Here is a 16,691-nt window from a genome sequence, read left to right on the forward strand (position 1 = left end):
GAACATAACTCTACTCTAGTTGTGATGCTATGATAATGTTCAGCAAAGTGAAAAGCAGTAGGAAAAAAGGAAGACTGCATTACAAGTAGATTGATTCAATCAAGTCACAGCCCTGAGTTTGCAAACTGAGCAAGGTTGGTGCCGCTCTGAGCTCTTGGAGATTTCTCATTCAAAGGATTGCTTTGATAAACTGAAGCTGACATGATATCAAATAACAACAAAATTGTGACTAAGAACAGATATCAAAATTGACAAAATCAAATAACTTACAGCAGTTGACTTCATCTGATTTGTCTGTGCAGTCATGGTCACCATCACATACCCAGTCCATTCTTATGCATCTCCCATCTCCACATCGGTGGTGAGTTAACAGATTACAATCTGGGGATGGGGGTGACAAAAGGATAAAATAGAATAAATACAAGTCCTGGCACTATTCATAACACAGCTGGATTACATATTATTATATCATGATGGGAGCACTTATTAAAATAACAGAATCATAGAATTGGAAGGAACTCCAAGGACTACCTTATTTAATCCTACCATGCATGAATCACTACTAAAGTATCCCTGAAAGGCATCCATCTAACCTTTGTTTTAAAAAAGCCCAATGAATCAGCAACCACCCTCTTGAAACATCTCTTACCATCAGAAAGTTCTTCCTAATGTTTAGTGAGAATTCCCTTTCATGTAATTTAAATCCATTGCTTTGGGTTTTACCCTCTGGAACATCAGAAAACATGTTTGCTCCATCTTTCAAGGACAGCCCTCCACATAGTTGAAGATAGCTATCATAATAACTCTTCATCGTCTCTTGTCCAGGCGAAAAGGAGTCAGAGAATGCTGAGCATAATTCAGAATTTTCCATTTGGGAAAGCTATACTTCATTAATATCTTGAACATGTTGATGTAATTTCATGTATTTACTGTATTGCTGAATGTACTGTACTGTGTTCTACTGTTTAAGGGTTTTTCCTTCTTTGAAACCATGTTGTTACTGCTGTACTATTGCATATATAAGGCATACTATGCTCAGGTTTTCATTCTATAGTCCATGGTTGTTCAGCAAAGTTGGTTTGTTTGCAATGGCATTCCTGCCTCCTACTTCTTGTAGCTTGCTAGTCCCCCATTTGAATGAGTCACAAAGACCATGTAGAAGGACAGCTTGCATATCTGTAACTGTAGTTCTTTGTATGGTTATCTATGAACTCAAACAAACCCATCCATGGTCCCTTCACCATGGTCTGTTGCATAAGTGTCCAATGGAACTGTCAGTTTCAGCAGGAAGCCCCTTGTATAGGTTGGCTGAAAATGAGTGGGGCTACCACCAAAAGAATGATATGAAATACTTCAAATGATGCACTGCACAGGTGCAGGATAACCTATTTGTGTGAGTTCACAGATGCCGACTCTTTTTAACCCTTTGTTATCTGGGAGGAAGGCACTGAAAAATGAAGGAACTCCCATTAGTTGGGAACAAGGGGTGGATTTAATGGCCCCTTTTTGCAAGAAGGTATCCACTTCCTAAAGAAGAACAGCAGAGGGAAGCATGGCAAGAAGAATGCCTGTGGTAAGATATTCCTCAAATTCAATAGTGTAGCCTCTTTTTATGATGTAGGACATCCATAAATCCATGGTAACAGCAGCTCATGTTTGGTGGTAGTGTCGGGTCCAGTCGGGAAATGGAGGCATAAGCATTGGTGATACTGGTAGCAGGTTATCTGCCTCTGGAGGAGGGGCAGTAGCAGTGATAGAAAAAGTGGTGGCAGGGATGTCATCCAACAGGGACTCAAAATCTATATTTGGATCCATCACCAGATTGTTTCTTAACACACATGCTGCTGCTGTTGTTGTTGTTACTATTATTTATTTATTTGTATCTCACTCTTTTCCCAGAACTGGGACTCAGAGTGGCTTCACAATATTAAAAAGCAATACACTTAAAACATAGAAAAGTGATACATTAAAACAGAATTAAATTAGATTTAAATCTCTGATGTATGCCAATGTATGGTGACAATGTATGGTGACAATGTATGGTGACAACATATTTCATAATTGCTTTATATCTTTGCTATAGGGTTGTTGAAAATCCAATTGATTATGAAAAACAAAACTAAAAAGATGTTTTCAGAACATATGGTTGTCACAAACTGTTGAACCAGAAAAGGAAGCCAGCTGTACCATTCTATTTATCCATCAAATATCTCAGTAACAGCAATGAAAACTATCTGACTTGCTCACAGTGGCATTGCTAACAGACCACCTTCAGATTGTTACTTAGAACAAAAGCAGTCTCTCCCCTTCACCCGCCCCCCCCTTCTTACCTTGTCCTAAATATACTCCTGGGGAGTAGGAACAAAAAGTAAAGAGGCTAGAGAGAATAGACACACACATCCTTCTTGTACTTAATTCCACATTCTCCAAATGTTCCAGACCGCTGCCACAATGGGAGGATCTCTTGAATCCTCCTCTCCTTTGTTTCCTGGAGAGAAAACTATTTGTGCTGCCCAGATAATGGAAGAATCCCCATTATCACAGAATGTAAAACAGATTAATTTTTAGAAAGACACGATCAGCAGGACAGAACTGTATGTGCCATAGTTTCCCTACAAACCATAAGCTAGCCTCCTGATGCCATCATGTTGTTTTTCTATCGTCCAGTGTTCAAATGAGATTCAGTGAGCTTTTGTATTTGGAACTGGGTGGGGGCACCATCTTGTCTTTTGCCTCAGTAAAATATCTTCAAGTAGTCCAATACTGTAGTAGAAGAAAGCCCACATAGTAGGTTCTGTTCAACCACTGGAGCTTATTCAAAAATGCTGCTTATGATATCGTGCAGGTATCTCATAGGCCTCTCCTACCTCAAAACTGAAATGTAACCCATGTTATGTAATAAGGTAAAGTTCCACTACATTAAAATGTGAAATATAAGGAAAAAGCCTTCTTTCTGAAATTTAATACAAGATATGTAGAATCTGTAGTGTTTTTTCAAGGATGAGGAAATATCTGACTCCGACAATTACTTCAAGAAAGTATCAGCTCTTAATATATCTGAAATATTAACTCCTCAAAACCCACATTTCAAGGAGGAAAGGAAGATTTCAGAGACTGTGCCATATGTTAATGTAAGACAGCCAAGCTGCAATCCAACACTATTAAATAAGATTAAATCTGTTGATTTTTATAGACTTACTAAGTGTATCCTGTGGTGGATTTTACCTTCTGTGTTTTCTATACTTAGTGAGAGACAGACTTTGAAATATCCTGGCCATGTGTGCAAGAAGAGGCTATCAGGGTTCTCCATTACAGCTTTTGTAATCTAGCTATGTAGATATAGAGATAGATAATCTTTATTTACCACAATTCTGCTCATCACTTAGATCTCCACAGTCATCATATCCATCACAAACAAATGTGTAATTGAGACATTTTCCTGTATTACAGTGGAAAACTTGTTCACTGCAGTCTGCAAAAAATAAAATATTAAAAACATTATTTTGCCTTAGTTATGCATTAACATTATATAATAGAATTTAATCTGAGTACAATGAAGTATCCCAAAAGGGTGAATATTGAAAAGTAATATATTAAGGTAATTGCATTAATATATTAAAATAATGTCCCATTAACTTCTTAAACGATATTGGCTATGGGCCATTGGCAGCTACATAATGGGCAGAAATCAGCAAGTAAAGCCATTTCTCACATGGAAATGTAATAACAAGAAAGATTAACTGTTGATTTCCACTCATAATACAACTGTTAAAGGCACAGAGTCTTTCATCATAAAGAAGAGTAGACATCTTAAATCCATGCCCAATACTCAATTTCAATCTGGTAATTTTGTAAAAAAAAAATCCTCTAAATGAAAATAATGACAGAAGAATATATCATGCAATTTAAACATTCAGTTGTTGACTACCTTTGTAGAATTAGCTTGATGTAGTGGATAAGAGAACTAGTTTGAACATTCCAGGTTCCGGTTTCACCTTTCCATGAGCATGCTGGGTTGCCTTAAGTAACTTAAGTATCCATGCCTCTCTAGCCTCAGACCATTCCTCTGCTTCCAGTGTGGGAATAACTATGCTGCCATGCTTTACAAGTTAGTAATGATTCATGAGATTACATATGGGAAGTGTTTAGAGAACATACAAAGAGCCTTATAAACACACTTCTGCTATAGTTCCATGCACAATTTTCTGGGTATAAGTCCTATGAAACGTAATGGAACTTCCTATTGAGAGAATATGCACAACATTATACTACAATTTTATTATAATTCTGCAGTTCAAAGAGAGGCTTGTGGCACCTTATTCAAGGCTATCCCAACTATTATTAAACCAGGCTTTTAAGATTACACTGGAATGCAAGAAAAAGGCCTGCTCACAGTTACTCAGTGATGGTTCACAGTAGTTTACTAAACATTGTATATGAATGCATGCCACTAAAAAGCTTTTTTAAAAATCTGTTTTCGTGGTGGATAATAGTTTAGAGATGATAATGGGAATGCACAGGCTCTTCCAAACAACCTTTGTCACTACATGGTCCTAAATATGTGTTTTCAAGGGTAAACATATATTCAGTGAATCCCTAAAGGTTGGGATTACAAAGAATAATTTAGAGAAGTGGTGTCTGCACTTCACCTACTGTCTCCTGTAAAGATCTTCTTTCTGCCCTAAATTTCATGCCTAAACTGGATTTAAACCCATGTCTTCCCAGACCAAACACAGCCTATTATCTAATACACCACATTAAAACTAACTTCAACTGCTGTTAAAGAGGAAGGAATGCAATACTTCACACTGTTCTGGATTTTCCACCGTGATCTATATTTAGCTCTAAAAGAACACCAAGAATGAAAGGATAGTAAATACCAAACACAAAAAATCCTACACATTATAAACTAAATGAAAATATGTGTGTTCTGTATATGGTTTCATACTGAGTAATGCAGAACCTGCTGAGTTTGGAATTCAGTTCACTTTTTATCTGGAATCTGTACCAGCATGAGGTATTCTGACAGTTCTCTGTGTTTATCCATCTTTGTGTTGTAACTAAGATTACTTCTTAAAGCTCAGTGCCGGTTTCTCATTCTTTTCTCTTTAAATATTTATTAATACCTTAGAATGTCTCATCGGATTTAGATACTTCAATTTGCATCCAGACTTTGAATTTCTGTTCATACATATATATTAAAAATTAATAGGACCAAACTAGATGTTAGTTAAAAGTGTCACTGAAAGTGTCCTGGTCATTCTTTGACTTAATTGTCATTGCAGGAAAGGGACAGTTTTTGTCAGTTCAACAAGAGAGTTAGCTCTCTGCCCTACCTTTCCCCCATACACACGAACAGCAACATCAGATCTCCCCATTCAGGAGAAGTGCAAGTACTATTTGAGTTTGTTCTCTGATGCTAATAGCCACAATGGGAAAAGGAAGATTTTCATCAAAAATGCAGTGGGAAAAGAAAGGATAGGTTCTACTAACCTGACAAAGCAGTTCCAATGAAAATGGGGAGAGGGATGTCTGAAGTTTAAGAATCATTTAAAACAAGTATTGTACTACAAGTGATGCATTTGGTATCACATCAGTTTGATCTATAGTCAAAAAATAAAGTGATCTTGTAGCACTTTTGAGACTGAGAGAATGAAGTTGCTAACATAAGCAACCTGCACCTGATGAAAAAGACATAGGATGAAACAGATGACTGTTAATGAGCGGCCTCTGAACTGGGACTGTGGCAGCCACACAGACTGCTCCCAAAGCAGGCCACTGCCCTCAGACCCAAGCTGTGCCAACCAGGAGTTGATTGAAATTTACTCCTTTTTTAAAACGGTCATTTGGACCGAAACAAAGCCTCGGCAGAGCTTCCATCTGCTTTGGGGTGTGCATCATCTAAACACCAAACCCCCAAAGTGTCTAGAAGCCACTTTATTTGATCTATGCATTTCAGGCCTTAGGGCCTATACAGACCGGCACTTTGTGCTGGCCTGTGGGCAGAATCAGGGTGCAGCGTCCTCATGCTGGATGCCTTAACTCCACTCCATGGCGCCATTTTGGCACACGCTGGTCCATGGCACGTGCCATCATGACACACCTCAAGCGCTGAAGGGGCATCATAAAGCCATGCAACCACGGCTATGGCACCCCTTGGCACCCAGATCAGAGCCGCGGGCATGGGGTTGCCATGACCCCAATCTAACCAGCAAAGTGGTGGCTGCATACCGCCCCTTGGGGCAGTCTGGAGAGCCTCTCAGTCTACAAAAGCTTATGCTACCAAATTCTTTCTCTTAGTTAATCTCAAAAGTGTTCCAGACTAACACATCTATGTCTTTGAATTTAAAAAGTAAAGACATTGTTGATGTGGCACTGAAGCTAAGAACAGTCATGCCCTCAGTCTTGAGCACCACCATGACATCATCTTTCCATGGTGGTGGGATTGTGTGTTTCTGTGAGACAAGAGGTTATGCTGATACAGTCAGCCCTCCTTATCCACAGATTTTTAGCCACAGATTTAAGCATCCATGGCTTGAAAATATTTTTTAAAAGTATAAATTCCAAATAACAAACCTTGATTTTCTATTTTATATAAGGGACACCATTTTACTAAGTCATTTAATTTAATGGCATAGTATGAGCATCCACAGATTTTGTTATCCATGAGGAGTCCAGGAACCAAACCCCAGCAATAACAAGGACCCACTGTAGTAGCATTGCTGATGGTAGGGTTTCTATGTCAGAATGACTCTTTCTGAGGAGTCAGACTGAGCATGAGAAATAGCCATGAGACAGCAGCAGTGGTGAGGGGGACACTGGTGAAGAGACAACAGCACTGGCACTTTAGATAACTATTGTTAGTGCTATGCAGAAAGAGCCACTGGTTAAACCACTTCTGAATCGCTTTTACCATGAAAACCGTATGAGAAGGAGAGTCAAAATAAAACAAGAAGTAGTGGCGGAAGATAAGATTCCCAGGTCAGAAAACACTCAATCAACTATCATGGAAGAGGCAGAGGACAAGTACCCTTAGCATTGTGTCTATAGACTCAAGCTGAAAGGAAGTTCAGCTGTTGGTGTGCTCAGATGTAAAAGTCTGAAGCTGCACAATGCATATAATAGGGAGATGGAATGTGAGAAGCATGAATAAGGGGAAGCTAAAAATTATAAATCAAGAAATAGAATGTATAAACATTGAAATACTTAAGGTGAGCAAGCTAAACTGGACAGGAATGGAACCTTTTTAATCAAATAATTACACAGTAATCTAAAAAGAAATAGGGTGTCATTAATAGTAGCTGCCACGCCTTGCCTTTACAGAGCTCCTTTGGCATCTAAATGCAGTACCAGAGGAGCACCATGATACCGCGCACCATGTAGTGTGGCACACAGCATCACTCCACCATGGGGCAGAGTCGGGGTGTGCAACGCGTGGATGCCATGCCCCAAGTCCAACCCCAGGCCGGTCTTAATGGCCGGTCTGCACTTGGCTAAAGAACAGAATGGCACACGGTTCAATATTTCACAGATGAAAAACAGGGTATATGTGACCAAGCAACATCAGAATGTGGTCAGGCTGCAGCAATTTCCTTTTGTTTGAGTCTGCTGGGAACCTCCTCTCCTCCCCTCCCTACTAAGTTAAGTGATTGCAAAATACTTTTGCACTTTGTTCTCAAATTGCAGCAATTGAAGTAACCATCTCCTTCCTGTGCTTCTGCCAAGGCAACTTTCTTCCATGCTTGAAATCAAAGATTGCACTGGCTATTTTACAGACTATCTGTTTAAAAGAACTTACATCTGCTTTCATATTCCACTATTCTTCTGAGCTGCTCACCTCCTGGTGTGCTGTAAGAGGTGTGTCCAATATAAATTGCCAAAGAATGTTCTTGCTACCACTGCTTTGCTTATGGTCCAAGCTCATGCTGCCTCAGTTGCAAGGAGGGACCTCAAGCATGTTGCACCAGTATGGTTTCAACAATATTTCCTCACACCAGTATCAGCAGCCAGACAGAGAGTTTCTCATGCTGAAAGTGAGTATATAACTGTAGTTGACTCTTTTCACATCAGACATGTAAGGAAAGAGAAGGGCGGAGAAAGTCTGAGGGATTCTTTCCTGCTTGGTGGAAGAGTGATTGCTCTCTCCTTCAAGATTTCAAATAGGCAGATCTGAGGATCTGCTTTGTGCTCACTTGTTAAGTGTGGACACTTTAATCCGGCCTCTAGCTCTTTCTCATCTATGTGAACAAAAAGGGTGTGGCTGAATACACCATACAGTGGAAAAACCACATGCTCTTTTTTCACAGCAGTTCTTTTATATAAAAACAAATATTTTTGTGACAACCTTCAGATCAAAAATCATTTTGTCAGCAGGTTGTTTTTCATGTACTGTAATATGCTGCCAACAAAATTAGCAAAGGGTATAAAGTGACTGCTTGTTAAAAAGGTTATCTCTTAACAAAGATAGTCTTTGTGGGATGATTACTCAGACATTTAAAAACAACTGTTGAAGAATCCCTCTGTGTGTCTGCAGAATTTTTAGCTGTTGAACTACTAATGAAATCATGCTTTTAAAAACATTAACATTTAAAAGGTCTACAAGTACATTCCATGGTCAGGTTGGGCAAAGGTAAATAGGCTCTATTGATTGCTAAGACGTCAGAAGTGGGCAGACGCAAATCCTACGCAAAGCTGTTGTCATTACATAATAGGTGACTTTTGTTTCTAAGGCCATCTTAATAGTGTCCTAGTTGTTTCCCCTCGGACATAGATTATATTATGCATTTAAATGACATACTGCAATGTGCTTCATCACTCCAGTCATCACAGTCATTGTAGCCATTGCACTGGAGTATCCCTGGGATGCAAATTCCACTTCTGCACAAGAAGTTCTCATCCCCTTCACAAAGCACTGAAAGAGAAAAACAAGGGAAGAAAAAAAACTTATTTTTTCAGATAAAAAAGCAACATTTGTTGTCTACTTCGATTACAACATCATTTCCTTCAATTGATCACATGGCTGGGCACTTAATTCTGACTTCAGACAGAGGAAATGGGGGCAGTGGTGGGACGCACAGCAGAACACATATGTGAACCGCTACCCAGGATTGCCCTGGAGGGCTTCAGATTTTCTGAGAAGATCCAAAGCAAAAGATGAGTGTTTAAAATCCTTTTTAAGGGTGGTATACCATGGGTTTGGTGCTGAACTGGCCATACATCATCAGGAAAGTTCACACCAGGATCAGAGATTCAATCCTGCATCATTTGGACTGATCACCATGAGGACAAGGGGAGCATATGCTATTTGACCCATTCAGACATGGCCTTAGACTTCTTAATTCTACAGAGCTACATTCTGATTGTTCTGACAAAAGAAATGTTACATCAAGTGTTGGCATTGGATGTATTGCAAATTAATTTCTTTCTCAAGTAGAAATAGAAAAATATATTACTAGTAGTCTCATCTCACTACCTAAATAATTTCCCAAGGACATAAACAATCAATCCTTTCCAGAAAGTGCCTTGAATTTTAGGGCACAAAATCGAGAACTACACAAGATACTGTACACTGGTTTGTTTGGTCTCAAAAGAAAGAAGCTGATTTTGATCGCGTTATTAAAATAGAATTGATTTTGATGGTGTTACTGGGAACTTTGCAGATAAAAAAGCCAGAAAAGCTAATTTCATTAGCTAATTAGGTATATACTGTTGCTTTGTGTAAAGTATATTGTTATCCAGTCATTGAGAAGGAGCCCCATACTTGGCCCCAAAGCAGTCCTGTTCAGCCCTGAATTTTTTTTGTTGAGGCCCTGAGTGAATATACACAACTTTTACTGCCAAAAAAAGGTAACTCAATAAAGTCACAGAAGAAGGTTCTGAAGTATTTGATTTCTAGATCTTAAAACCACAGATTATTGGGAAAGAACAAAATATAAGTCTAGTTGACAAATGATGTGACTTTAAAAGAGATTTGGTTTACTTATATTATTATAACCTGTGAACCCAAACCTATCCTGCATTGTTGTCCCATGTTTAAGAAATCTTTAACAACTCTTTGCATGAGTAATAAATTCAGAATAAAATTTTAATTGATGAAGCTGGTCAAGGGTCAGTAGAAATTATGCTGGATCCAAACCCCACTTAGAATAAAGATGGAGGGAATTGCCCTTACTCTGGCAAACTTGTATCAGCACTATGTGACCACAGGCTGGAGGAGGTTTGAAATTGATAAACTTTCAAATTTGATAATCACACCACCCTTTCTCCATGCTGTATTTGACTCTTCTTCCAGCAGATCTTAAGACTGACGACTTCTGCTGTGAGAAGATCAGCGCTGGATTCTTCTCCAAGGTTTTCAAGTTGGTCTCAAAGGTGCTACAAAATCTCTCTGCATACAGATTTAAAGCAGTTATGCTCGCAGGTTACTCTATGTATGCTTCTGAAAAGTGGGTTCTGACAACAGAAGGGCATTTCTGCTAGCAGAAAGCATCCCTATCTGTAGGCTTAAATTTTATTCTCCACACACACACCCTGAAGCTGATGCATCATTAAGACTGCATTGCCCACCTACAGAAATAAATAAATAAACAAATAAGAGAATAAAACAAAACTTATGAAGAAAAGCATAGCTTCTTTCTTTCTAAAAAATGTGTTCGCGCACGTTATAATAACCACCACATTAGAATGAGCATTCCTTCCAGGGACAAGGTTCTTTCTGTCTACAAAAACTGCTACTATCTTCTTCTTACCAAAACAAGTCACAGTCTTTCTGTATTTCCCATCTATATCCCTATAACAAATTCTACATGTAGTATAATAATTAAAAAAACCCATCTACAATTAAAAACTGGTGATTGTTTTAATTAAGCTGAATTTCAGTTTCTCTTGCAACAAGCTGGCATCTTAATAGGAATGTTACAACAAAATATAATTGTATCATCTGCTGTCTTATATCATAAAGATACAACTATACCTGGCTTTTGCTGCTTTTTCCTATGGGAAAAATAGAGTTTATTCACATTATGCTTCAGGTCCAAAATATATGGTAGGCATACTCTGGATCTAGGTTTGTTTGTTTTTGTTTTGTTTTTCCTGGATCTAAAGGAGGAAGTGATGAATCTCCTATTATGGCAGTTCAATAGCTGATCAAGTTTGACTTTCATGAAGTTTCTCATTCTTGAAATTTTAATTATCCACTCCTGGAAGCTGATGAATTCAGATAGCTTTCTGATATCTCTGGAGAAATTTATTTCTTTTATCAAAGTATTCAAACTTTAGTTCCAAGACAGGGAATTGACAAAATTCAGTTAAACATTTAGCATTATGCTGGCTCCCTAGACTATTCAGCACTATTCAGAGTGATAGTCCACGGATCAGTGTTGGTCTGTTAGTTGTTGCCTGGCAGTCCATGGCAAATTTGCAGAAAAGAAACAGTTGTAGTCAATAGGCACAAATATGGTGCCAGACCCCAGCACACTGGCAAAAAAAGAAAACCCTCCTGGTAACTTAAGAAGCACTGCTTTGGGCAATGCAGTATAAGCTCTTAGTTAGACAAAATATTACAGTGGACCCTTGTTATATGCTTGGGTTTGGTTCCAAGATCCCCCGTGGCTAACAAAATCTGTGTATGCTCAAGTCCCATTAAATATAATGACATACCAAAATGGTGTCCCTTATAAAAAATGGAAAATCAAGGTTTGATATTTGGAATTTATACTTTTCTGGAACATTTTCAAACCGTGAATGCTTGAATCCATGTATAAAAAATCTGTGTATAAGAAGGGCTGACTGTACTATGCTTTGAACTCTTTCCACACTCTCCACTTCTATCAAATCAAAGTCCCTATTTTGATCTTATCCATTACTAGTCCTAACAATTTCTCTGTTCCTGACTATGGACTGTTTCACACGTGGACCTATGTGCTTCCATCCCAAAAATGGTTAAAGTATTGGGATACCAGAAAAGCAAGCCCATTTGCTACTGGTTATCACACACAGAGCACAACATGGGGTTAAAAGCACCTTACTTAGAGCTAAAGAAGGGAGTGTATCCCTTTAAGAAGGAGGCTGCCTTCCTCTGCCAGACACAGCAAGGGACATGAGAAATCTGGGAACCAGAGGCATCTGGAGGCTTGATTTTTCAGACAACTGGCATTATGCAAAGGGAGTCAATTCGAAAGCAAAATGGAAATATAAATCTAGTAGTTTTGCAAATTATTCCCTGATTCACCTCATATTCTCTCTGGATTCTGTTCTGATTGCACGCAGCGTCATGTGAAAAGCAGCTGCAAACTTGTCCCTAATGCCCTGGATGACCCTGCATTGGCACTACTTTAACCCTCCAATTTTCCCCATGTGAAAAAGTCCTATCTCTATCCATCCCTCTCAAGATTTAATTCATCCCTATCTTCCTTCTGTCCCTACCTGTTTTAAGTATTTGAAGGGGTGTTAGATGGAGGATGAAGCAAGCTTGTTTTCTGTTGTCCAGAGACTAGAACAGGGAACAATGGATACAAGTTACAGGAAAAGAGATTCCACCTCAACATTAGAGAAACTTCCTGACAGTAAGAGCTGTTTGACAGTGCAATACACTCCCTCGGAGGGTGTGTGGAGTCTCCTTCTTTGGAGGTCTTTAAACAGAGGCTGGATGGTTATCTGCCAGGGATACTTTGATTGTGATTTTTCTGCATAGCAGGGGGTTGGACTGGACGGCCCTTGTGGTTTCTTCCAACTCTATGATTCTATGACAACTTTACAGTATTCCTAACCGGCCTTATCTAACCATTTAACAGGTAACCTTCTAGTTTTATATGCTTTCCTCCTTGAGCCCTCCCACAGCATTTTGAAAGCTGTGATTGGATGGCCTTACTCAGGCTATGGAGACTAATACAGTACAGTACTGTAGTTTGACCCTTTTTCACACATGGCTCTGAATCAAAGCAAATTAGACACTGTTCAGTTATGTGGTCACAGATTTTTAATTTGCATTAGGATCCTTTGTGGATGATGGAATAGTTTAGAAAATTTTAAAATAAATACATTAATAGATATTTTTCAGCTTGTGAAGCCTAAGGATGTGAATGAGTTGCTGGAGGTTGAAACTATCCATCACACTGTATCTATTTTTCAGTGATTTTTTTATCATACAGAAGCAGGCTATGTAAATATAGTTCTTATAAAGAGAGAAGAGCCAGTCAGAGATACCTCAAGGGTAACACAACCCAGATACCTACACTCACTCTCCTCTCTGGATGCTTTAAAATACTTGCAGGATGTGTGGGGAAAGTAAAGGCAGATACAAATGATACACATCAATGAAAACATAATCCAGAACATCGAGCTCTGATAATGGTATCATACATGTATTAACCAATATCAGATTTCATTGCACAGCTGTTCCTATTCAAGATTCAAACTGTTCAGTATTCTCCAGTCATTTTAGTGATAGCAACTAATTTTTCTTGAGCAAAAATCTAGCTGCATCATCAAAAACAACTTGTCCTTGCAATTATACATTTCTTTCATAATACTTAGGCAGTGTTTTGAGGACAATGAAAACATATAACAACATTTCATTCTTTTCCAAAGTAACATATGTCATCTGATTAAAAAAGCTGAAGAAAATAACTGACTCTATTAATTTTTCTTAAAATTATGCAAGCCAGACCTTTTGCTTCACTCATACTGTTCCTCTGTTCTTTTAACTAGTGTTTTCACGTGTCTATGAGGATTTATTCAAATAAAACTGGGAAATCAAAGGGAAATTCAAACCAAAGGACAGAATGCTCTATGACAAGGAAAAGCACATAATACAGGAGCAAGAAGACATAAAAAGATGATGGAGGCAAATACACAGAAGAGTTATATAAAAGAGATGAGAGAATGAATGACACATGGAAAGAGGAACCATATGAAGATGAACCCCAAATTCTAAAAAGTGAAGTGTATTCCACTATAAGGGAAATTGGAAAAATATATCACCAGTAACAGATGACATCCCAATTCCAATGCTACAATGCACAGACATAAGCACCTCTGGTGTTAACTATAATATGCTAACAAATATGGAAATCAAAAAGGTGGCCAACAGGCTGGAAACAATCAATATAGAGACCAATCCACTAGCAACAAGATACAAAAACTGTAGCAACTATAGAACAATAGCATTAATCTCACATGCAAGTAAAATAATGCTCAAAATTCTGCAGCATAGACTCCAATCATACATGACGAGAGAAATCCCAAAGGTGCAAGCAGGATTCAGGAAAGGAAGGGGCCCAAACTCAGTGGTGTTCCTGCACCGGGTGTCAACCGGTGCTGGGAGGCAGACTTCTGGGGGCAGGACTTCCGGGGCACAGGACTACTAGGGAGGTGTACTTCCAAGGGGTGGGACTTCCAGGGGAGAGATACCAAGGCACACTCTCTCAGCTTCAAGCTAGCAATAGCAACCCCCCTCTGACAAAACGTGCCAAAAAAACTCTGTAATAGTTTCACCTTAGGGTCGTCATAAGTCAGAAACGACTTCAAGGCACCACACACACAAGTCAAGCTCTCTCAGCTTCAGAGGATGGCAATGGAAGTCCCCCTCTGATGAAGCTTGCCAAGAAAATCACATTATAGTTTCACTTTAGGGTTGCCAAGAACAAGCTGAAGGCACACACACACACACGACACACTCTCAGCCTCAAGCTAGCAATAGCAAACCAACCCTCTGATGAAGCACTGCACCACTGCAGCTTCTTCTTCCTCCTCCTCCTCTTTCTCCTTCCTCTCACTGCTTGCAGCAGGCAGGTCATTGGAGGCATGGAGCCACCGCCACCATCACCACCATTTTCTCTTCCTCCTCCTCTTCTTCCCACCTCCTTTTTCTCCCTCCCTCCCTCCAGGTTCTCACCAGTGGCAGGCAGCATGAGACTGCTGCCAATGCCTCTGCTTCCTCTTCCTCCTCCTCTTCCTTGTCCTCCTCTTACTCCTTCCCAGCTCTCACCGGTGGCGGGCAGGCAGCTGGCGGCATGGGGCCACTGCCACTGCTTTCTTTTCCTCCTCCACCTCTTCTTCTTCCTCCTTCCCTCCCAGCTCTCATGGGCGAGTGGGCAGCTGGGAGCATGGGCCTGCCGCCATTGCCACCTCTTCCTACTCCTCCGCTTCTGCATCCTCTCCCTGCCTCATCTCAACCAGCAGCCTCACGTGCCCATAGAGGGGGCTTTGCATGCTGCCTCTGGCACACATACCATGGGTTTGCAACACTGGTATAGATCATGGAAAGCTATAAAATGCACTCAAAGACATGAGAGTGCCATCACATTTGATAGTACTGGTGAGAAATCTGCATCAAGAATAAGAGGCAACTACGGCATTGTAAAGACTCTAATAATTAGACAAGATATAAACTTTTGTAAAATAGCATAGAAAATAAAATAATTCAGAAAAAAATGTGAATACTACATTTTTAAATATGCATTGGTGTCACCTATGATTCATCCTAGCTCCCAACACAAGACAAATTTGATAGGTCAATCCACATTATGCAGTTACTCACCAAACATTTATCGTTGCTTGATTGAAATAAAATTTACTTTTGTTTACACTTGAAATTACTATATTGATCAACTGTACAAAGAACTGTCCTTTACAATAGTCGTATATAATATGATACATTGTAATAGAAATGAATACAATGAAAAATGTTATTGAAAGTCTTGCAAAAGTGCAAATAAAGTGAGGAGGTGTAACAAATTAATGAACTGCTTTGCTATGTAGCTTTCATTTATCTTGTCTTTTGCAGCCACAGAACTTTATGGAAGACACAGAGACCATGTCGTGTTTACGTGAGAAAAACTAAATGTAGAATATGCATAATGAAACTATTGTCCACCATTCATCTACACTGCAGTTATCAGTAACCGAGTTCTTTTTATTCTCACTTCATCAGATTGAAAGCAGCTGAATCAATTGTATGAACCCATGACTTGACTGATCTATTCATGAAGTGTAGAGTCTTCTTTTCATTTTATCAGATAGACCTTAATAACATTTCTAAAATGTACATATTTTTTTCATTAAAGAAACGAGATGACTTTAGGCTTTGACAATTACACACCCAAAAATACTATTTACTGCCTTTCCTCTCAGGCCTCATCATTCACTTGATTTACAGTTCAATCACATGTATCTCTACCCAGAGGTAAATCAGTAGTTCAATGAAACTCACACCAGGTAAATATGTACTTTGCAGCCCTAGCACTCCAAAGGTTTAGATTTGGGGAGGGGGGTACTGTAAAATACTAAAGTCTACTTAATGTCCAGATGGCATGAAAATGTTTTTATTTTAAAATGGAAATGATTTGAAAATTCTTATTAAAAATAAATATGTATTTCATAAGCCATTTGTATTCAATCATAGTAACTTACTGCATTATGAAAGTTAGGCCAGTTCCACAAATCAATATCCGGCTAGTACAAAAACTGTTCAAAGCAATATTCTAGAAGGATTGAATACAAAATGAATAAAAGATCAAACATTTAGAAATCAAGAAGCCATACTATATCTCAATAAAACAGCCACCAAAGCCTTCTTAAAAACACTGTGGTCTTTTTCTTGGGCAAGATGGGAGGAGGAAGCCAGTGAGCTAAACCTGTGATATAGACCAGGCCTTCAAGATTTTAGGTGTCTTTGGGGGAAAGAGTTTAAT

General features: G+C 39.0%; 1 protein-coding gene across 1 annotated transcript in view; it reads right to left on the reverse strand.

The window, feature by feature from the left end:
• CORIN (corin, serine peptidase) overlaps positions 1-16,691 on the reverse strand; it is a 170,568-nt gene that overhangs the window by 60,558 nt on the left and 93,319 nt on the right. Inside the window, exons 5-7 of the mRNA XM_042470554.1 lie at positions 8,798-8,911; positions 3,365-3,472; positions 271-381 (exon numbers count right to left, since the gene is read on the reverse strand). Of these exons, the coding sequence (XP_042326488.1) occupies positions 271-381; positions 3,365-3,472; positions 8,798-8,911 (333 nt within the window). The remainder of the gene's footprint in view (positions 1-270; positions 382-3,364; positions 3,473-8,797; positions 8,912-16,691) is intronic.

This window comes from Sceloporus undulatus, chromosome 5, assembly GCF_019175285.1.
Source record: "Sceloporus undulatus isolate JIND9_A2432 ecotype Alabama chromosome 5, SceUnd_v1.1, whole genome shotgun sequence".
NCBI classification, from domain to species: Eukaryota; Metazoa; Chordata; class Lepidosauria; order Squamata; family Phrynosomatidae; genus Sceloporus; species Sceloporus undulatus.